The sequence below is a fragment of the Perca fluviatilis genome, chromosome 16, assembly GCF_010015445.1.
Source record: "Perca fluviatilis chromosome 16, GENO_Pfluv_1.0, whole genome shotgun sequence".
NCBI classification, from domain to species: domain Eukaryota; kingdom Metazoa; phylum Chordata; class Actinopteri; order Perciformes; family Percidae; genus Perca; species Perca fluviatilis.
The window spans coordinates 3,339,567-3,362,597 of record NC_053127.1 but is presented as its reverse complement, the minus strand read 5'-3'; the positions used below and the strand labels follow the sequence as shown (position 1 = coordinate 3,362,597).

The 23,031-nt window shown below is 38.9% G+C and overlaps 1 protein-coding gene across 1 annotated transcript; it reads left to right on the top strand.

The window, feature by feature from the left end:
- The first annotated feature begins 8,044 nt into the window (after positions 1–8,044).
- On the top strand, positions 8,045–14,978 carry LOC120575705 (complement C1q-like protein 4). Its single transcript, XM_039826535.1, has 5 exons — positions 8,045–8,210; positions 8,571–8,621; positions 8,985–9,038; positions 13,838–13,969; positions 14,202–14,978. Exons 1-5 carry the CDS (start codon positions 8,045–8,047, stop codon positions 14,483–14,485), a joined length of 687 nt encoding a protein of 228 aa, XP_039682469.1. The 3' UTR covers positions 14,486–14,978.
- The last annotated feature ends 8,053 nt before the right edge of the window (positions 14,979–23,031 follow it).

Here is a 23,031-nt window from a genome sequence, read left to right as displayed (position 1 = left end):
TGGTGCCATGTACTACCTTTGAGACTATTTACAGTATTGACAGTACTGCACTGTATGCATGCAGACCCTTGGAATTGCTTGTCCAATTCTGCCAACTCGTTACTGATGATTGAGATATATACTTTATTTATATATATATATACACATACATATATATACAGTACAGGCCAAATGTTTGGACACACCTCATTCATTTTCAATGTTATTTTCATGACTATTTAATTAAAAAAAAACTGAAAACATGTCTTATATTTTAGATTCTTCAAAGTAGCCACCCTTTGCTTTTTGATAACTCTGCAAACCCTTGGTGTTCTCTCAATGAGCTTCATGAGGTAGTCACCTGAAATGGTTTTCACTTCACAGCGGGCTTTGTCAGGGTTCATTAGTGGAATTTTTCCCTTATTAATAAAAACAGCAAAAGGGTGGCTACTTTGAAGAATCTAAAATATAAGACATGTTTTCAGTTATTTCACACTTTTTTGTTAAGTACATAATTCCATATGTGTTCATTCATAGTTTTGATGCCTTCAGTGAGAATCTAAAATGTAAATAGTCATAAAAAAATAAAAGGAAACGCATTGAATGAGAAAGTGTGTCCAAACTTTTGGCCTGTACTGTATATATATATATATATATATATATATATATATATATATATATATATATATATATATATATATATATATATATAAATATATATATATATATATATATATATATATATATATATAAAATATATATATATATACATACAGTATATACTCATACCAACATTGTTCGCCATGCCTGAAGGTTTTTTCCAAGATGTTTGGCTAATTGCAATGTAGATGAGAACCTGGGGCCAAATCCACAAGACACAGTTGATGAAGATGTAGAAGTACACTAATCACTTCTTTGTTTTGCTTTTTAAAGTACAAGCAAGTTGAGGAACACTGCATTTTACAGTAATAGTGTTTTCTATTTTTTAGCTATTTATTTTGGCTTTGATTCAAATCAACCTATGTTCTGATTATACTGTATTGATTTTCCTCAATACATTTCAGGTTTTGTTCAATGATTCCAATGTGTCTATAGTATTCTCTCTACTACTGCAGTACTTTTACAGGGATATATTTACTTGTAGTACCATAATGAAACATGTATTACCTATTTTGTACTACAATATTTAATGATTGTACGAACAATGACCAAGTGAAACTATGGGTAGCTTGTGTGTGGGTGATCTAAAGTAACGTTTCAACGGTATTTCACAATCTTTTGTGGTTGCTATAGGTTTTTTCATAAAGCTCACAGAGGTTTACAGACGGCACAGTTCAACAGTAAGCTGCCAGTGTGAGAATGAAGATCTCTGTGAGTTTTACGCTGTTGCTGCTGCTCGGCGTCGTTACCTTGTTATTAAAATGTTTGCAACCCCTGTTGTTTTCAGCTTCTGTAACACTGATATGCATTTGATGATTTCAATCAATATTTAAAATAAATTTGCTCTCTCTCTCTCTCTAAACTGAACCTCTCTGTTAATCATTTATTTTAAACACAGAAATGATGGACCTTTACTCAATCACGTACGCAAACTGACCATCTGTTTACCATCAGGCCAAATTCTATTCACAAACTTTATCACATTAGGTCATCAGCCTCCCTGACCAAACTGGTTGCCCACCCCTTCCTGAAATCAGACAGCCACACTGAATAACAGGAACGACGGTCATAATACAACAGAATGAAGATCTGAGTTTTACGCTGTTGCTGCTGCTCGGCGTCATCTCTGCAGGTGAAAGTAACCCTTCAGTCACATTAGCTATAAAAGAGAGCGACATGCACTTGCTTGATGGGCGCTCCTGGGCGTTCCTAGTCTACTCCTGGTTGCTTGGCAACAGTAAACAGAAATTCTCCGGTGCTACCTTCAAGCATGTCTTAACCCCTTAACGCCGACTGTCGCTAATTTGCATCAAACCCCTTCCATTCCGACTGCAGGCAAGATAGCGTGTGTATTCCCCCCAATGCCGGTTTGTTTACATTCGATACATACCTAGGAACCTTTTGCATGCACTGGTTTCTCGTAGGACCGGTCGGAGTGGGAGATACATCCGGTTCACGGAAGCGAAATTAAACCTAACCCTACACCTAACCCTACCCCTAACCCTAAATAAACTACTGTCAATGTTAGGGAGTAGGAGAGTGTTTTCTTTCTTGCCGTTGTCAAGATCCATGTATTTGTCAATTACAGTTTAGAAGTTCTAACAACTTTGTGACATTCAATTCCATTCAATTCAATTCAATTTTATTTATAGTATCAAATCATAACAAAAGTTATCTCGAGACACTTTACAGATAGAGTAGGTCTAGACCACACTGTAATTTCCAAAACCCCAACAATTACAGTAATTCCATCAAGAGCAAGCATTAGCAGTGGCTATCGCGACAGTGGCAAGGAAAAACTCCCTTTTAGGAAGAAACCTCGGCAGACCCAGACTCTTGGTAGGCGGTTGTCTGGCCGGGCGGGGGTGTGATGAACAGTGGCGTAATAGTCACATTAAAGGTCACAGTGACGTCGAAGGTTATCGTAGAAGTTCATGTCATAGCAGGGCACATCGTGTCATACTGAGTAGTGCAGTCCCCTATACCGGACCCAGACTACTCTGTGCATAGGAACATCACAGCAGGGCGTTGCGGGATGTAGCGTGGCGCTGCAGAGCATGGGTGGATGCAGCAGGATGCAGCAGGACGCAGCAGGATGCGGCCGGGAATTGCAGAGAATCACAGAGCATAGCTCTGCGAAGAAGAAACATAAGGACTCCGGGGAGTAAACTCCCCAGAGCTAGATTAGTAACAAGCAATTCTGGGACAGGATGCATACAGAAGTAACAAGTAGAGAAGAGAGAGCAGCTCAGTGTGTCATAGGAAGGAAACAGCCTCCCCTGCAGTCTAGAATTGTAATAGCATAACTAACTACGAGGAGAAGCAGGTGGGCCGGGTTAGGTGGACGCTGCAACTCCTCACTCCCTAACTATAAGCTTTGTCAAAGAGGAGGGTTTTCAGTTTACTCTTAAATGTGGCGACGGTGTCTGCCCCTCGAACCCAGACTGGAAGCTGGTTCCACAGAAGCGGAGCCTGATAGCTGAAGGCCCTGGCCCCCAGTCTACTTCCAGAGACTCTAGGAACCACGAGTAGCCCTGCATTCCGGGAGCGCAGTGCCCTAGTGGGACAATAAGGTACTAAGAGCTCTTCTAGGTATGATGGTGCTTGACCATTTAGAGCTTTGTAAGTCAGGAGGAGGATTTTAAATTTGATCCTAGATTTCACAGGAAGCCAATGCAGAGAAGCTAATACAGGAGAAATATGATCTCTTCTCTTAGTTCTCGTCAGAACACGTGCTGCAGCATTCTGGATCAGCTGGAGAGTCTTAAGGGACTTATTTGGGCAACCTGATAATAAGGAATTGCAGTAATCTAGTCTAGAAGTAACGAATGCATGGACTAGTTTTTCAGCATCATTCTGAGACAGGATATTCCTAATTTTGGCAATGTTACGAAGATGGAAAAAGGCTATTCTTGAGGTTTGTTTTAAGTGGGCGTTGAAGGATATATCCTGATCAAAAATAACTCCCAAATTTCTTACAGCAGTGCTGGAGGCCAGGGCAATACCATCCAGAGTAGCTATATCTTTCGAAAACGAAGTTCGGCAGTGCGTTGGTCCTATCACAATAACTTCCGTTTTGTCTGAGTTTAACATCAGGAAGTTGTGGGTCATCCAGGATTTTATATCCTCAACACACGTTTGAAGTCTTGCTAACTGACCACTTTCATCTGGCTTAATTGACAGATATAATTGGGTATCGTCTGCGTAACAGTGATAATTAATTGAGTGTTTCCTAATAATATGACCTAGAGGAAGCATATATAAGGAAAATAGAATTGGTCCAAGCACTGAGCCTTGAGGAACGCCATGGCTAACTTTGGCGTGCTTGGAGGGTTTATCGTTAATGTTAACAAATTGGGATCGCTCAGAGAAATAAGACTTAAACCAGCTTAGTGCAGTTCCTTTAATTCCGACTAAGTGTTCTAATCTCTGTAACAGGATTGTATGATTAATTGTGTCAAATGCAGCACTAAGATCTAGTAAAACAAGAATGGAGACAAGTCCTTTGTCTGCAGCTGTTAGAAGGTCGTTAGTAATTTTCACCAGTGCCGTCTCTGTGCTATGATTCTTTCTAAATCCTGATTGAAAATCTTCAAATAAACTGTTGCTATGTAGAAAATCACATAACTGATTAGCAACCACCTTCTCAAGGATCTTAGATAGAAAGGGAAGGTTAGATATAGGTCTATAGTTTGCTAAGACCTCGGGATCCAGGGTCGTTTTTTTCAGAAGAGGATTTATCACAGCTATTTTAAATGACTGCGGTACATAACCTGTTAATAAGGACATATTGATCATATCTAGTAGTGAAGTGTTTACCACGGGTAACGCTTCTTTGAGTAGCCTCGTTGGGATGGGGTCCAAGAGACAGGTAGATGGCTTAGCTGAGGATATCTTTAACATTAATTGTTGAAGGTCTATAGGATAAAAGCAGTCTAAGTATATGTCCGGACTAGTCGTTCGTTCTAGCGGTCCTGTATTTAAAGATGAACTGTTAGAAGTTGAGGGCAAAAGGTGATTAATTTTATCTCTAATTGTTATAATTTTATCATTAAAGAAGCTCATGAAGTCATCACTACTCAGAGCTAGAGGAATAGATGGCTCAGTAGAGCTATGACTGTCTGTCAGCCTGGCTACAGTGCTGAAAAGAAACCTTGGGTTGTTCTTGTTTTCTTCTATTAGTGATGAGTAATAGTCTGATCTGGCTTTTCTTAAGGCCTTCCTATATGTTTTGAGACTTTCTTGCCAATCCAGACGGGATTCTTCCACTTTGGTGGAGCGCCACTTACCCTCGAGGTTTCGCGAGACTTGTTTCAATCTGCGAGTTTGTTCGTTATACCAAGGAGCTGTTTTCCTTTGCTTTATCGTCTTCTTTTTGAGAGGAGCGACAGAGTCCAAGGTCGTCCGTAGGCAAGTCGTAGCACTGTCCACAAATGCATCAACCCGAGAGGGACTGATGTTAACATAGAGGTCCTCTGTTATTCTAAGGCACGACATAGAGTCAAATGCTGTTTTAATATCTTCCTTAAATTTAGCTATAGCACTGTCAGATAGGCATCTAGTGTAGAAGCCATTATCTAGTTTAGTATGGTCAGGTAGCAAGAATTCAAAAGTAATTAAAAAATGATCTGATAATACCAAATTCTGCGGAAATATTATTAAATCCTCAATCTCAATACCATATGCCAGCACAAGGTCGAGGGTGTGGTTAAAACAGTGCGTCGCCTTGTGCACACTCTGACTGAAACCGATTGAATCCAGTAATGAGTTGAAAGCAGTAGTAAGGCTATTGCTGTCAACGTCCACATGGATATTAAAATCACCTACAACATGAATGAAATCTACTGTGTTTTATTAATTTTACCATTTTGTAAAGAATTTTACCATAATGCCTGTTGTCGCTAATTTGCATCATACCTAAATTTATATCTATTCCATATGCTATAGACAAATTAACAATCTCAACTTAATTTAGCATCAGCTTGGAGCCAGAAACACACATAATATTTTGTTTATATAATTGTGAATAAATTCAGGCGTCAAGGGGTTAAAAGTTACTTCAGAGGTATTGTGAAGTCACAAGAACAATGTTTTTAGATTTAAAAGTATTTATTTCTCGATAAAAGTAACAAAAGATATGAGATAAAATGCCAAACATATCTGATATATACATAATTACGATGTCCTGAAGCGTTTCCACCATCTTGAAATATTTTCTTCGACTCAAGCCACTGACATACGTCACGCTGCCATCACGCTGCCTTCACTCCGATTGGCTGTCGCTTTGTCGCATCGCTCAGCATTTGCATAAAATAAACTTCTTGTCTATTTTGGCCCAGCCTTGCTCGTGGCAGCGGCGAGCTCGTCGCTTGTCGCTGGCAAAAAGCCTCTCCCGTTGAAAATGAATGGTAGCCTGTCGCTTTGTCTCTGTCTCTTGTAGCTAATGTGACTGAGGGGTAAGCCAGCAGTCTTTTCCCAAAGACACCTACGCTGTGCTGAGAAAGATGCCTGCTTCGTTGGTTCAACTGAAGGCGGACATTAAATTGTTGCAGACTCAAGGTACAGTAATGAACTGTTTGCATTGTGTCATAGCAGTTCAGAAATATCCAAATGATTTAAAATAAGTATGTTTCTATGTAGTGGATCAAAGTAGGTGGTTAAAGAAACTCGAGCATATTCACATTTAACAAGCTGACATCACACAATATTCTATGTTTTTTACAAAAAAATGAGAGAGTTGGAGATTAATTGACTTACCCTCAGGCAGTGAGATTCATGAATTCAGTGTAATGGATGTGGATTCATTTATTTGAGATAATACTACGTATTCAGGTCATTTTATTGTATTTTCTTCAAATTCATATATTTATAGTTTCTATAAGAAGAGAGGGCCAGGGCAAAACCAGGGTGCGAACTATGGGGGAGCTAAGGGGAGCTGTGCTCCCCTTAATAAGACATGGGCTCCCCTGAAAACGTGATTTGTGAAATTTTGGGGGGTCTCTAAAAATATTGACAGTGTGTCACTTTGACGTGCAATTTCACTTTTGTGTAACGTGATCATCGTGGATTTTTATGTGTAAAATTGCAAAAATATCATTCATGCATGCATGACGGCGATTTAAACCTAATTCACTTCAATAAAGATAACTATGCTATACAATATACTATACATGCCATTCTTGTCATGAGCATCAAGGCGTGGTGGCGCTGCGGTGCAAATTCAACTCATGTTTAGTACATGTTAACTCAAAGATTCGTAGGAAAAATCTAAACGTTGGAGGCCATTAATCGCCGCATAAAGTCCTTGAAATCCATTCTGCAGTTAGCATCATATAGCCATGGCAAAAAGAAAACAAGGCTGTTTAATTCATTTAGGTTTTTACTAAGAAATTGTGTAGCGATGTTGTTAATAGCACGACCGATTCACCTGCTGCAAGCCCTGTTAGCACACCTCCCACCGGGGGGGGGCAACGCAAGAAGAAGCTGAAGAAATAATGTCCTCTCTGGCTGAAGATGATCCTAACCCCTCTTGCTTCTCTCTCCTGTTAAATTGGAACAGCCAGCAGTGGAGAGACTGGAAGAGCCCACATATATACATGGCTGTTTGTTAAGTATGAAAGCTTGGGGTGGGTTGCTTCATTGAACGGAGGAATTATGGTATTCTTCGGTAACACAGCCTGATACTTTGTTTTAACCCTTTTCAATTTTAAAATAAAAAAAAAAAAATTTCAAGGTTGACGGGAAGACAACACAAGGGTTAAAGACTATTTGTGGTTCCTGTTGATAAAGTATAATAGGGTAAATCCTGTATAGTGCATACACTTGTAGCTGTTATGTATCTTTGTAAGTCATTGTAAGTCGCAAGCGCACAACTCCCACCCCCCGTGAAAAAAATAAGAAAAAACTAAGGGCTCCCCCAAAGGCCACGGTATAGTTCGAACACAGGGCAAAACACATTTCATTGCATTCTTCTGTACTTTTGTCAAGTACGACTTGACAAAATTACCTTGTTATCAAAATGTTTGCAACCCATGTTGTTTTCAGCTTCTGTAACAATGATACGAATTTGATGATTTAAATAAATATTTAAAATAACTTTGCCCTCTCCCTCTCTCTCTCTCTCTCTCTCTGTCCAAACTGAACCTCTCTGTTAATCATTTGTTTTATACACAGAAAGGATGGACCTTTACTCAATGACTTATGCAAACTGACCATCTGTTTACCATTCGGCCAAATCCCATTCACTAACTTTATCACATAAGGTCATCAGCCTCCCTGACCAAACTGGTCGCCCCCTCATTTCCTGACATCAAACAGCCTGACTGAATAACAGGAAAGACTTTCAACATAACAAGATTATAAAAAGCAGCATCCTGACGGGAAAACAAAGTCATAATACAACAGAATGAAGATCTTTGTGAGTTTTACGCTGTGGCTGCTGCTCGGCTGCGTCTCCGCAAATGAAAGGGTTGAAAGCCAGCTGACTTTTCCTCAAGACATCTACACTGCGCTGAGAGAGATGACCGCTTCGTTGGTTCAACTGAAGGCGGACATGACGCTGCAGACTCAAGGTACAGTAATGAACTGTTGTACATCGTGTCATAGCAGTTCAGAGATATCCAAAAAAATTCTCTAAATTGTGAAAAATGTGGATCAGTGTTTCCCAAAAAGCCCAAGATGACGTCCTCAAATGTTTTGTTTTGTCCACAAGTCAAAGATATTCAGTTTACTGTCACAGAGGAGAGAAGAAACTAGAACATATTCAGATTTTACAAGCTGACATCACACAAGTTTAACTGTCTTACCATAAAAAAATGACTCAAACTGATTAATGGATATCAAAATAGTTTGAGATTAATTTAATAATGACTAATCCATTAATCTTTGCAGCTCTAGAGCAATGTCTAAAGAAACTGTCTCTGTTGTTGCAGAACAAGTACAGCTGAAGACTGAAGTGGAGAATCTGAAGCAACAACAGAGAGGTATTGTTCTATAATCATTTTTCTTGCTGCCGGCTGCTTCTTCATCACAACTACTGATTATTTTCATGATGGATTAATCTGTGCATTATTTCTCCTTGTTTGTTCAACTGAAGGTGGACATGACGTTGTTGTAAAGAGAGACTCAACGTACAGTAGTGAAGCCGTCTCTAGAAACCACTGTTGTTTTACACCGTGTCATAGCAGAAATATATTCAAATGCTCAAACTGATTAATCAATTATCAGAAGACTTGGAGATTTATTTAATAGTTGATGCACTAATCTTTGCAAGTCTAGGAAAATGTCCAAAGAAACTCAAGCTGCAGTGAAAAGAAGATGACACAGTTTTGTCTCTGATTTTGCAGAACAAGCAGCACAGCAGAAGACTGAAGTGGACGAGCTGAAGCGACAACAGATAGGTATTGTTCTCTGATCATTGTTCTTGCTGCCAGCTGCTTCTGCTGCTGAGAGATTTACAGTGAGACATTTCATTTTTACCAAATAAAATCATGGCGGCCAAACACTTCTAACTTCTGGTTAATTTAGGAGAAATCTACACACACAAATAAACAAAAAACACGCATCTAACATTCAAATTCGTTCTGTGCCATCTCAAGACGTTAAAGATGAAAAGTTAAGCTTGGCATAGCCATTTTGAGCATTTATTGATGAACGAAGAACTTGTAACTTGAGTCTACATTGTCCAATATGCCCGAAATTTTTAACGATTGACAAGAGTCCACGCCTGAGGACATCTACAGGCAAAAATGTACTTTTGGTTCTAGCACCCCTTGCTGGCAACAGGAAATCAGCTTTATATGACTAACATCATCCGATTTACATGAAACTTATAGCATGTGGTAGCCTGACAAGCCAGCCCCACATCCAAATGTTGGGTCTGGGAACTCCCAGGTCATTGGTCAGGGCTCAATCTGAGGGGCGGGATAAACGGTTGTCTTTCAAATTCCCTCTGCACCAATAGGATAGCGCTCCAACCAATCAGAGCAACGCTGTGTCGATGGTGCTACGGCCTGCCTACGGACTACTTTAGACTCTGTTGCTCCCCTCAAAAACAAGACGATGAAGCAAAGGAAACTAGCACCTTGGTATAACTCCCAATCTCGTAAATTAAAGCAAATCTCGCGAAAACTTGAAAGTAAATGGCGTTCCACCAAACTGGAAGAATCTCGTTTGGATTGGCAAGACAGTCTTAAAACCTATAGGAAGGCACTCAGAAATACCAGATCAGACTATTACTCATCACTAATAGAAGAAAATAAGAACAACCCAAGGTTTCTTTTCAGCACTGTAGCCAGGCTGACAGATAGTCACAGCTCTACTGAGCCATCTATTCCTAAAGCTCTGAGTAGTGACGACTTCATGAGCTTCTTTAATGATAAAATTATAACAATTAGAGAAAAAATCCATCACCTTTTGCCCTCAACTTCTAATGGGTCACCTTTAAATGACTGCTAGAAAGAATGACTAGACCTGACATATACTTAGACTGCTTTTATCCTATAAACCTTCAACAATTAATGGTAAAGGTATCTTTAGCTAAGCCATCTATGTGTCTCTTAGACCCCATCCCAACGAGGCTACTCAAAGAAGAGTTACCCGTGTTTAACACTTCATTACTAGATATGATCAATATGTCCTTATTAACAGGTTATGTACCGCAGTCATTTAAAGTAGCTGTGATAAAACCTCTTCTGAAAAAACCCACCCTCAATCCGGATGTTTTAGCAAACTATAGACCTATATCTAACCTTCCCTTTCTCTCCAAGATCCTTGAGAAGGTAGTTGCTAATCAGTTATGTGATTTTCTCCATAGCAACAGTTTATTTGAAGACTTTCAATCAGGATTTAGAAAGAATCATAGCACAGAGACAGCACTGGTGAAAATTACTAACGACGTTCTAACTGCTGCAGAAAAAGTACTTGTCTCCATACTTGTTTTACTAGATCTTAGTGCTGCATTTGACACTATTGACCATTCAATCCTGTTACAGAGATTGGAACACTTAGTCGGCATTAAAGGAATCGCTCTAAGCTGGTTTAAGTCCTATTTCTCTGATCGATCTCAATTTGTTAATGTTAATGATAAATCCTCCAAGTACGCTAAAGTTAGCCATGGCGTTCCTCAAGGCTCAGTGCTTGGATCAATTCTATTCTCCTTATATATGCTTCCTCTTGGTAACATTATTAGGAAACACTCAATTAACTATCACTGTTATGCGGATGACACCCAATTATACTTGTCAATCAAACCAGACGAAACCAGTCAGCTAGCTAAACTTCAAGCATGCATTAAAGATATAAAATCCTGGTTGACCTACAATTTTCTGATGTTAAACTCTAACAAAACTGAAGTAAAATTCAGGATTGACTTTAAAGTCCTTCTCCTGACCTACAAAGCCCTAAATGGTCAAGCACCATCCTATCTAGAACAGCTCTTAGTACCTTATTGTCCCACTAGAGCACTGCGCTTCCAGAACTGAGAGCTACTTGTGGTTCCTAAAGTCTCTAAAAGTAGAATGGGAGCAAGAGCCTTCAGCTACCAGGCTCCGCTCCTGTGGAACCAGCTCCCAGTCTGGGTTTGGGGGGGAGACACCGTCACCACATTTAAAAGTAAACTGAATACTCTCCTCTTTGATAAAGCTTATAGTTAAGGAGTGAGGAGTTGCAGCATCCGCCTAACCCGGCCCACTTGCTTCTCTTCATAGTCATCAGATTTATTTATCATATAATGAATCATACAGTGACAGTAGAGGGAGGCAGGCCAGTACAGCCTGATCCGGTTGGGGAGAGTTCTAGCCCGACCAGGCACCTCTCTTTAACCTGCCTCTCTTAGTCATGCTACTATAATTCTAGACTGCCGGGGAAGTTCCTTCCTTCCTATGACACACTGAGCTGCTCTCTCATCAATGTTTTCATTTGTTTCCTTTTGTATGCATCCTGTCCCAGAACTGCTTGTTACTAACCTAGCTCTGGGGAGTTTACTCCCCGGAGTCCTTATGTTAGCTCTTATGTTAGCTCTGTGATTCCCTGCAAATACCCAGCCACGTCTTGCTGTGTCCTGCTGCGTCCGCTGCATCCACCCATGCTCTGCAGCGCTACGTTTCATCCCACAACGCCCTGCTGTGATGGTCATACGCACAGAGTAGTCAGGATCCGGTATAGGAGACTGCACTACTCAGTATGACACGATGTGCCCTGCTATGACATGAACTACAACGACTACCTTCGAAGTCACTGTTCCATTATCTTTAATGTGACTATTATCGACACTGTTCATCACACCCCCAACCGGCCCCGTCAGACACCGCCTACCAAGAGTCTGGGTCTGCCGAGGTTTCTTCCTAAAAGGGAGTTTTTCCTCGCCACTGTCGCAATAGCCACTGCTAATGCTTGCTCTTGAGGGAATTACTGTAATTGTTGGAGCTTTGGAAATTATAGTGTGGTCTAGACCCACTCTATCTGTAAAGTGTCTCGAGATAACTCGTTATGATTTGATACTATAAATAAAATTGAAAAATTGAAATTGAAATAGCTGATAGATTAAAGTTTAAACTCCGAACACATCTTCCTTTTTTAAGAATGACTTCAGTGCCGTTCTTTGTTCTTTTCTCAAAGAAAAGCTGAACTCCAAGTCTTCCAGGAGACCGCTGTTCTCCAGCAGCAGCAGCAGCCATAAGCCCCGCCCCCCTACTCTATACACGATGTGATTGGCCGGACTAGAGTTTGGCTTTTCCAGCTCGCAAGCCAACGGAGAGTTGCTAGATGACCCTGGCTGCAAAATAAATTTGCTGCCACTAGGGTGCGTCTAGATTTCTAGGCTGAATATGTGGTCTACATGTGATACTGAGCTGGCCCTTATACTTTAAAGACGCCTATGTACTTAGGCCACGCCCCCTTTTATGGCTTTTAGACTTAGGGCTGAATATGTGGTCTACATGTGATACTGAGCTGGCCCCTATACTTTAAAGACGCCTATGTACTTAGGCCACCCCCCTTTTATGGCTTTTAGACTTAGAAAACTTTAATGTCCCAGAGAGGCAATTTGTTGTACAGTACAGGCATATTTAAAGTAGTAAAGTAAAGTAAACACATTTAAAGTAGAGTCTTGTGTAAAGTATCATTGAACTCAGCATAGAGTTCCCTTTTCATTGGTGATGATTTGCCCCACCCCGCTATATTTGGTACAACATTTAATGCAAAAATGCATGGCCGCATGGAGCGGAAAACCCCAACGCGCAAGGAGGTGCGAGTGGAAGGCTGCTTGCAGATTTTATATTTTTATGGTTTTGCATTTTTTTGGAGATTTTGTTTGTTATTGTTATAAATGTTATTCGGCCCTCTTCAAAAAGCTTTTAGTAGCTTCTTTAGGGTTCTCCATTTCGCACATTCTACATATGAACACTTGTATCTTCTGAAATTGAGTCTTTAAGACATGAAGACGACATGTGAATTAACTGAAACTGAACTGAACATATTTCAGAAAAGGGTCAAAATCTTGACACCTGTAGATGAAAATATCCTGATTCAAAACAACCAAATCTATTAATTTTCACTTAATTCTGATTATGTATGATCCCATAACTATAAGATTCTCAAAAGCCAATTAAATATTAAATATTCTGTTTTTATTTTAAACACGTGTCCTGCTTTCTAAATACTAAACCTTGATAGGAATGTAGTAAATTAAATACATTTTATTAATTATTAAGTAATTAAATTAAACACTTTGATAACATAGGACTCAAAATGATCAGTTTAATATTTGATGATTTTTAAAATAACATTTCTCTCTCCCTCTTTCTCTGTCTCTGTCTCTCCCTCTCTCTCTTTGTCTCTCTCTGTTTCTCTATCTCTCTGTCTGTCTCTCTCGCTCTCTCTCTCCCTCTCTGTCTCCCTCTCCCTGTCTCTCTCTGTCTCTCTTTCTGTCTGTCTGTCTCTCTCTCTCTCTCCCTCTCCCTCTCTCTCCCTCTCTCCCTCCCTGTCTCTCTCTGTCTCTCTCTCTGTCTGTCTGTCTCTCTCGCTCTCTCTCTCTCTCTGTCTCTCTCTGTCTCTCTCTCTTCCTATCTCTGTCTCTCTCTCTCTGTCTGTCTCTCTCTTTGTCTCTCTCTCTCCATCTCTCTCTATGTCTCTCCGTCTCTCTCTCTCTATCTCTCTCTCTCCGTCTCTCTCTATCTCTCTCTCTGTCTCTCTCTCTCAGTCCGACAGGTTGCATTCACAGCCTCACTGGTGGTTGCAGGTGAAACAACTTTAGGACCCTTTCCCTCGGACACTACCCTGATCTACAAACACGTGCCCACCAACATTGGAAATGCCTACAACTCAAACACAGGTAGCTCTGATATTCTAACAATACATTTTAGGGATGCACTAATATCAACATATTGGCTGATTACCAAGATGTTAACTGATGCTGAACATTGGTCCTGTAGGGTTACTTTACAGCTTGTTTCTTACTTAATACTGGATCAATGTCAAAGATGCGTTATACTGGACATCCCTAATATATTCGACTTGTATGTTGCTGTTCAAACTTTAAAATGACAAAAACAAACGTCCAACAGGTGTGTTCACTGCCCCGGTGAGAGGAGCGTACAACTTTGAGTGGTCGGTCGGTGCACGTGGAGATGGCAGCCACGGTTCAGGTGCTTGGTTGGTCAAGAACTCCGAGAATGTTTTCATGGCATGGGAGCGACAGATTCAATATCATGGGACTGCTTCTAAAGGCGTTACGCTGCTCCTGGAGGTGGGAGACGTCGTGTTTGTGCGTCTGGTGGCTAACACTTTGGCGTTTGACGACAAAGATCACCACGCCACCTTCAGTGGGCATCTGCTGTTCCCCATGTGAGACAGAAACAGCAGCTCTGTGATAGTTACGCAGGATTTTGTTGTCTTAAACAAGTCTTCATAGCACTTCATAGATTTTCTCTGATTTCATCTGCATCCAAATATTAATGAGTAACTAGAAAATGCGTGGGAATGCTGAACAGCTGAATTGCTAAAGCTAACTGGTTGAATAGCTTAAATACGTAAAATGAAGATGAAGTAGTGAAAATAGTTGAAAAAGTAGGAATGGTTTTAATTAACTTAAATTTCATATCATAGTACCACTAATGTACAAAATATGTGGAATAATTCCAAGTTTTTTTGAAAAGCTTATGTTAAAGCTAAACTGGATTGCTGGTAAAAATGTATAAGAAAAAGGTGAAGTTGTCAGACAGACGGACGGACGGACAGAGGAAAGAGGAAAGAGAGAGGACAGAGAAAGAGGACAGATAACAGAGAAAGAGAACAGAAAGAGAAAGAAGACAGAGAAAGAGGACAGAGAACAGAAAGAGGAATGAGAACAGAGGACATGAAGAGGAAAGAAGAGGACAGAAAGAGAACAGAGGACATGAAGAGAAAAGAGCACAGAAAGAAGGAGGACAGAAAGACGAGGACAGAAAGAGCAAAGAAGAAAGAGGATAGAAAGAAGAAAGAGGACAGAAAGAGGAAAGAAGACAGAAAGAGGATAGAAAGAGGAAAGAAAAAAAAAAACCCGATAGAAAGAGGAAAGAAGAAAGAGGACAGAAAGAGGAAAGAAGAGGACAGAAAGAAGAAAGAGGAAAGAAAGAAGACTGAGGACAGAAGAAAGAGGACAGAAAGAGGACAGATGAAATGAGAAAGAGGACAGAAGAAAGAAGACAGAAAGAAGAAAGAGGAAAGAAGAAAGAGGACAGAAAGAGGACAGAGGACAGAAAGAGGAAAGAAGAAAGAGATCAGAAAGAGGAAAGAAGAGATCAGAAAGAGGAAAGAAGAAAGAGGAAATAGGACAGAAAGAAGACAGAAGAGGAGAGAAAGGAAAGAGAACAGAGAGTGAGAGGACAGAAAGACGAAAGAAGAAAGAGAAAGAGGAAAGAGGACAGAAAGAAGAAAGAGGACATAAGAAAGAGGACAGAAAGAGGAAAGAAGAAAGAGGACAGAAAGCAAAAGAGGAAAGAAGAGACAGGAAGAAGAAAAGACAGAAAGAGGACAGGAAGAAAGAGGAACCGAAAGAAGAAGAGAAGGAAAAAAAAGAGGACAGAAAGAGCAAGAGAACAGAGAGCGAGAGGACAGAAAGAAGAAAGAGAACAGAAAGAGGAAAGAGGAAAGAAAGAGGGAAGAGAACAGAGAGCAAGAGGACAGAAAGAGGATAGAAGAAATCCATAAGAAGAAGTTGAAGTAGTGAGAATAGTTGAAAAAGTGGAAATTGGTTTCATAAGTATGAATTTCATTGAAAAGTTGAATAACACCACTAATGTATGAAATCATTTATTTTCTAACTGGATGAATAAGTATGGAAGACTTACAAATGCTGCGAGAAACATTGATGAAAATGCAGAAATATGGAACAAATTGTTTGAAAAATCTATATCCATTGCATAGAACAAACAGAGACAGAGAGAAAGAGAGGGATAGAGAGAGAGGGGGAGGGAGAGACAGGGAGGGAGAAGGAGTGATGGAGAGAGGAGAGAGAGAGAAAGAGAGGGACAGGGAGAGAGAGCGGGAAAGAGAGAGAGGGGAGAGAGAAAAAAGAGAGAAAAAAGAGAAAAGGAAAGAGAGAGGGAGAAGGAGAGAGAGATGGAAAAGAGAGAGAGGGATAGAGAGAAGGGGATAGAGAGAAAGAGGCAGAGGGAGAGAGAAAGAAAGAGAGAGAGGGGGAGGGAGAGACAGGGAGGGATGGAGAGAGAAGGAGAGAGAGAGAAAGAGAGGGACAGGGAGAGAGAGAAAGAGGGAGAGAGGGAAAGAGAGAGAGGTGGAGAGGAAGGGATGAGAGAGAGAAGGAGAGACAAAGAGAGAGGGGAAAAGAGAGGGATATAGAGAGAAAGAGAAGGAGAGAGAGCAGAGGGAAAGAGAGAGAGAAGGGGAGGGAGAGAACAGGGAGGGAGGAGGGATGAGAGAGAGAAAAAGAGAGAGAGACTGGGAGGGAGAGAGGAGAGCGAGAGAGAAAAGAGACAGGGAGGGAGAGAGAGAAAGAGGGAGAGAAAGAGAGAGAGAGTGACAGAGAGATAGAGAGGGGGAGAGAGACAGACTGAGAGACTGACCTGCAATCTATTGTAAATAGAACCAATTGTAACATGTTGTTGTTGTTCTATTCCTATCTGTGATTGTAATGAAAAAGTGCTGTGTCATGCTAGAAGGAGGAGCAGCAGGTGTTCCTCCAGCTGTAATCAAGCCTTGGCCTTCCTTTGATCTATAATTAGCACACCTGGTAAAGGACGAACATTGGTATACAGTGAGATCCAGTCTGAGAAAGCTGAGAAAGATCTCTTCAAACAAGTCTTAATAACTCCAAAACAGTACACGCTATCCATACAGTGACTTCACCGTGGGAAACAGGAAGCCTTTGTGAACGTCTCCATCTAAAATTTATGTTGATAAACGTAAAAATGTGGGCATATCAGCGATTTAAGAAAGTGGTTCGTTCAGAGTTTCGCTGGAAAATATGCAGTTCGTTTCCCATTGCTGGGGATAGGGAAGAATTTCAAACTCTTGTCATTTGGAAGCTTGCTGAGCCCAAAGTATAAGGCGTATCGCTTAACTGAGCAGACTTTCTGAAACTAGACAAAAATGCCTACGTTTTGATGTATAAATTGTGTATGACAAGTAGAAAATGTGGGCGTGAGAACAATTTAAGGAGCAGGGACAAAGATAATTTTTTTGAAGCTTCACACTCTGGATGATGACATCATCACTCTAAGCAGCGCAATACACACTCTGTTTAATCGATAAAATTTCCTGAAATGATCACTAAACTTAAACAGCTTTTTAACAAAAACTGTAAAAGATATCAAACTGAAAAGCACAAGCCGGATAGCTGAATATTTTGTGAACATTTTAAAGTTTGTTTGATGTCTGTAGGTGAAAGTATGAAGGAGCTGAAAATTTTGGGAGTGGAAGAACATTTTAAGGAGTTGAATGCTGCTCTCATTCACTTCAATGTTAAAAAAAAGTGTTAAAAAGCTTAAAATTTAAAAAAGTATAAATAGTAGAAAAAAGTTGAAGAAGTCCCATCATTAGCTGAAAGAGCTGAACATTTGAAAAGTTGAATGGTTTAAATTGGTGGAAGTATGCAGAAGTTACAGAGAGCCAAAAAACGTACGGAATAAAACGAAGAAGAATAATAAAGAACAGGATAACAATAGGTGGAATGCTGTAGAACAGCATTCCCCCAATAATTGTCGACAGGAATCTTTTTTCCTTCATATATAAACTGATTAATGTTTCTGATTCTCTTTTGTTTCTGTCATTTTAATCAAATATTAAACATATGTCATTGCAATTAAATATTTGAACGTTTCTTTATTCTTCTTGTTTCAACTTTAACTTATTGAAATCAGATAATCAAATTTAACATCATAGCCGTATAAAGAAACAGAGAATGTTAAGCTGTTGTAACATATCAACTCTGTATGATATCCACATGAGATTCTCTGGACATTGGACGGTTCAGTCTCACTTTCTAACATGAAGCACACAACAGGAGATTTCTAAACTTAAATAAGTAGTTTTGGTGCCTAAATCTAACCAAACTGCATCCGTTTCACAGTGTTGACATGTATAAAACTGCAACAGTTAAGTTTTCGGTTAACAAAACTGTTGATTTTTTTTTTTAACTCAAACAACATTTTAGAAAAAGCTATTTTTTGTCATTGAAAAAGTGACGTCAAAACAACAAATATGTTGATTGGGTTGTGTGTGTCTCTGTGTTTTAAATTTATTTTAATAATTTTTCTATAATAATATTATATTATATAATAATATAAATAATTTTAGCAGTTAAAATCATGTCCCTAGACCCTTCAGATAGGGTGCTGCCAGTCACCTGTCCTCACAATGTCATACAAATGGGAGTGCATGTGTCTCTCTGTGTGTCAGTGTGTGTGTCAGTGTCTGTGTGTTTGTCTGTGTTTGTGTGTCTCTGTGTGTGTGTGTGTCTGTGTGTGTGTTTTAAATTTATTTTAATAATTTTTGTGTTCATAATATAATAATTTTAGGGGGGTGCTGCCAGTCACTGGTCCTCACGAAGTCATAAAAATGAGACTGACTGTGTTTGTGTGTTTGTGTGTCAGTGTCAGATAGATAGAAACATGTCGGGAATTAATGTTGAGGCTTGCTAAATATAAATATCATTGCATTTCATCAGCCGTAGAGAGTAACTATGCCTGTAGTGGAATGGCTTCGAATGACGACCAAAACCACTTGTCTTTTACTTTGACCATTAACTGTTCAATATGTTGCAGTTTTACAAACAAGAACACTTTCTTGTTAGCAACTTAAGCTTGATGGACATGTTTTGCATCTAGCGTCTCACCTTCATCTCGGTAAGCTAGCAGGAGTACACAACAGACAACTTCAGTGTAGGCTACTTCAAAATAAAAGCACTTCCTGTGACGGTTTGCATTAAAACTAAATTACTGTTAAATAAGGTTGTGTACCTTTTCACATATCAGCTGTAAATAAAGTACTGTAAATAATGTAAATAGTGAGTTTTAATCACACTAAAATTGACCATTTCCTTTAAACTAAACAACATGTATTTCTTATTCAAGTGCTTTAAACAAATATTTTACAACAATGCTGTACTTCAATACAATGTAAGGTACTTTTAATTGACTATTTTCATTTTCTCCTACTTGCCTACTGTACGTTTTACTTCTCTATTTTTATAGCTTTAGTTACTTTGCATATTCATATTAATCATACAAAATATTATGAATAATCTATGATGTATTAAAGTGGATAAAGAGGAGACTTTATTGATTCGGTAGTGAAATTCACAAGCTACCTGCCAAGTCAAATTTCTGCAGTTATTTTGGTGGAAGTAACTCAAAAGTAATGATAGACAGATTTTTATTGATCCCAAAAAAATGGGAAATTTAAAGTGTTCCATCCATCCATCCATCCATCCAAGAACAAATATTTAAAATATATACAAGTTGGGAATAAAATGAAAATGTACAACTGATTATTGCTTATTAATAAATATGAAGATAAACCTATTGTGCAAGGTGCATTTAGTGCAGTTGTGATGTCTATGTAAAAGTAGTGTAACACATTACAATTCAGAGACAGTGATATTGTAATACAACTAATTACTCTCAAATGACATTAGTCTAGTAATCTATAATGTATAACATTGTTGAAGTAACTTGCCCAACATTGCCAACTATACATACTCCGCAAGCCTGAGCTGATGTCTCCTGTAGTCAGCTGTGTTCAGCAGTCTGAGCTGATGTCTCCTGTAGTCAGGTGTGTTCAGCAGTCTGAGCTGATGTCTCCTGTAGTCAGGTGTGTTCAGCAGTCTGAGCTGATGTCTCCTGTAGTCAGGTGTGTCCTCCAGTCTGAGCTAGTGTCTCCTGTAGTCAGGTGTGTTCAGCAGTCTGAGCTAGTGTCTCCTGTAGTCAGGTGTGTTCAGCAGTCTGAGCTAGTGTCTGCTGTAGTCAGGTGTGTTCAGCAGTCTGAGCTAGTGTCTCCTGTAGTCAGGTGTGTCCTCCAGTCTGAACTGATGTCTCCTGTAGTCAGGTGTGTTCAGCAGTCTTAACTGATGTCTCCTGTAGTCAGGTGTGTCCTCCAGTCTGAGCTAGTGTCTCCTGTAGTCAGGTGTGTTCAGCAGTCTGAGCTAGTGTCTCCTGTAGTCAGATGTGTTCAGCAGTCTGAGCTAGAGTCTCCTGTAGTCAGGTGCATTTATTGAATCAATGAAACAATTAAACAAATCACCAGTGAAAACACCATGAACTGTGACGTTTCCCTTCATCATTTCCCTGTTTGAACTATTTAATTTCCCCTTCGGAACACGAGACAGAATAAGAGTTTACTTGCAAAATGTAATGTGCAAAATAATTATTTTCATTGTTGTTGCGATCGTTACTTATGAGCCGAAATCGAGGATGATCATATACTGAGCAGAGACAGTTTATGTCTCATTTGCACCACATCCTGTTAACAGGTTGTGCAATATAACTATACAGTAGGTAATATAACTATACAGTAGGTAATATAAATATACAGTAGGTAATATAATATACAGTAGATAATATAATACAATAGGTAATATAAATATACAGTAGGTAATATAATATACAGTAGGTACTATAACTATACAGTAGGTAGATCATTAACCCTTGTGTAGTCTTCCCCATCAACTTTTAGTTTTTCTGGGTCAAAATGTTCCAATGTCTTGTTCATCGTTTTACACTTTCTGAAGATTCTGTCAATATTTTTCTGCACTTTTTTGACATTTTTTAAGCTTTTCCCACTTTTCCTGACTATTGTAAAGATTATCCTGGCTTTTTTATGACTTTTTGTCCAAGTTTTCTGTTACTTTTTCCAATGTCTTTGTCACTTTCTTTCCAAGTTTTTGAAAGTTTTTCTGACATTCTTTTCCTATGTTTTTCAACGGTCTATTATACATTTTTCTTCAAATGCTATAAAATTGAATAAAACACAGAAATTCAAAGAAAGTAGTGAACTGGTCATTTATTTAACTTGTGAAGAGCATTGTATGGCACCTCCACCTTATTTTTATTTTAAATTTGGTTGAAAAGAAAAGATTTCTGATATAGAAACTTTAAGCAAATGGGTCAAATTAGACCCGAGGACAACAGGAAGGTTAACTGCTGTATATCATTTTATAACGTATTCAGCCATAATAACACTATTTATAGTTGCAATATATCTTGTTGAGCTAACATAGTTACCTCAGTATTCTATTATTATCTCACTGAATAGAAGCTGCTGTAACTAGGAGTCAGATTCCTCGAACACAAAGCACACTTAGCCACAGGGCTGATAGTGGCATCATAAAACCATCATAATATTTAGAGAAGGAGAGAAACAGGACAACGGGTTTCTCTTATGAACATTTGTCCTTCACTTTCATTTCTTCTTATTTCCTTTCCTGTCTTAATGGGAATCCACATTGTTGGCACACTATATAAAAACACAAGAACAGAGAGATAGACAGAAAAAAAGGAAGAGACAGAAAGAAAGAGAAAGAAACAGAAAGAAATGAAGAGAAACTAAGACAGTAAGAGTAGGAAAACAAAATAGATATCTGTTAGTTTTGGCTGATTGTTGTCTGAGGGCAGGACAACTTAACTTCTGAATGTGCTAGAGTTATGCCAGAGTTGTACACACACAACTACACCCTATTTACACTTTCAGGCTGTACCTGGCAGCCATGCATTTCAATGAGAATGCTGGCCCCACCCAGGCCAGGACTACATCAGGGAAACTAAGATACAAGGTGCTATTTCCTGAAGCCAAAAAGGGAGCTCACACCTTGAAGGGATTGTGTTTGTGTGTTGAGTTCAGAAAGAGTTTCTGCTGACTCATCACTAGCAGAGTGAAGTGCTGCTGGACCTAAAAAGGCCATATAGTTTAATAAACAAGAGAATCCAGAACATAAAATATAAAACACCTTTTAAAATGCTTTTTAAAGATGTTCACTGACATGTATGGAGGAAATATTTATTCATAATTCAAAATGAAAGTCCAAAGAGACGAAGCAAGATCAAATTAAAAATATTATTATTTTACTACTCTACTAGGAAAAATCATGCCATAATTACATTTAAAAAAGGAAACTGAAAAAGCAAAGTTTTAATGTAAAATGATAATTTCAAAATGTAAAGTTCAATGTAAAAAGTCAAATTTAAAATGCAAAGCTTAAATATAAATGCTTAAACTGAAATCTTTGAAATCTTTCATTGAATGACAGAAACATCAAATATGAAACTCAAAATGTGAAATGCAAAGCTTAAATAGAAATACTTAAATTAAAATCTCAAATAGAAAAAAATAATTAATAATTTTCAATTTGAAGTTTTATCTTTTGAATTTTACATTTGGTAATTGCCTTTTGACATTTTTTTAGATTCACCATTGCTATTTCTATTTAACATTAAGGCTTTTCAATTTGAAGTGATACTTGTCAATTCAAATGAGGAGGCCTGGCATGAGGGCTGCTGTCAAAGTTGTTAGGATCTCACTCAAGGCCAAAAGAGATGAGGCACGTTTCAAAACTCTGTTTGAAGAGGCGACGGCTGTGGTTCAGTATTTAGGTGTTAATTACCATTCCACAGACCAGACCACCCCCAAAACGCTTCATTGAAGGAGCTGAGGCACATCAGCCTAAAAGTGTGAAAGACCACTACAGAGGGGAATTCTTTACAGCGAGAGTTACGCTTTAACTTATAAAAAACAGAAAGGACAGTAAGAAATATAAAAAAATACTGTGAAGTATACAGTATAACAATACAATATAGTGATATTATTAAGTGTTTACCAAAGTAAAGCAGGATGTCAGGTCTTAACGACTGATGGACACTGTACAGACAGGACAACCCCAAAACAGACTCAGAGGCAGGAAGA

What these genes read in the sequence shown, in the direction of transcription:
- LOC120575705 (XM_039826535.1), top strand. Translation starts at nt 8,045, where the DNA reads ATGAAGATCTTTGTGAGTTTTACGCTGTGGCTGCTGCTCGGCTGCGTC. An exon ending in CATGACGCTGCAGACTCAAG is followed by an intron (nt 8,211 to 8,570) that starts GTACAGTAATGA and finishes CTGTTGTTGCAG; the next exon opens with AACAAGTACAGCTGAAGACT. An exon ending in TCTGAAGCAACAACAGAGAG is followed by an intron (nt 8,622 to 8,984) that starts GTATTGTTCTAT and finishes CTGATTTTGCAG; the next exon opens with AACAAGCAGCACAGCAGAAG.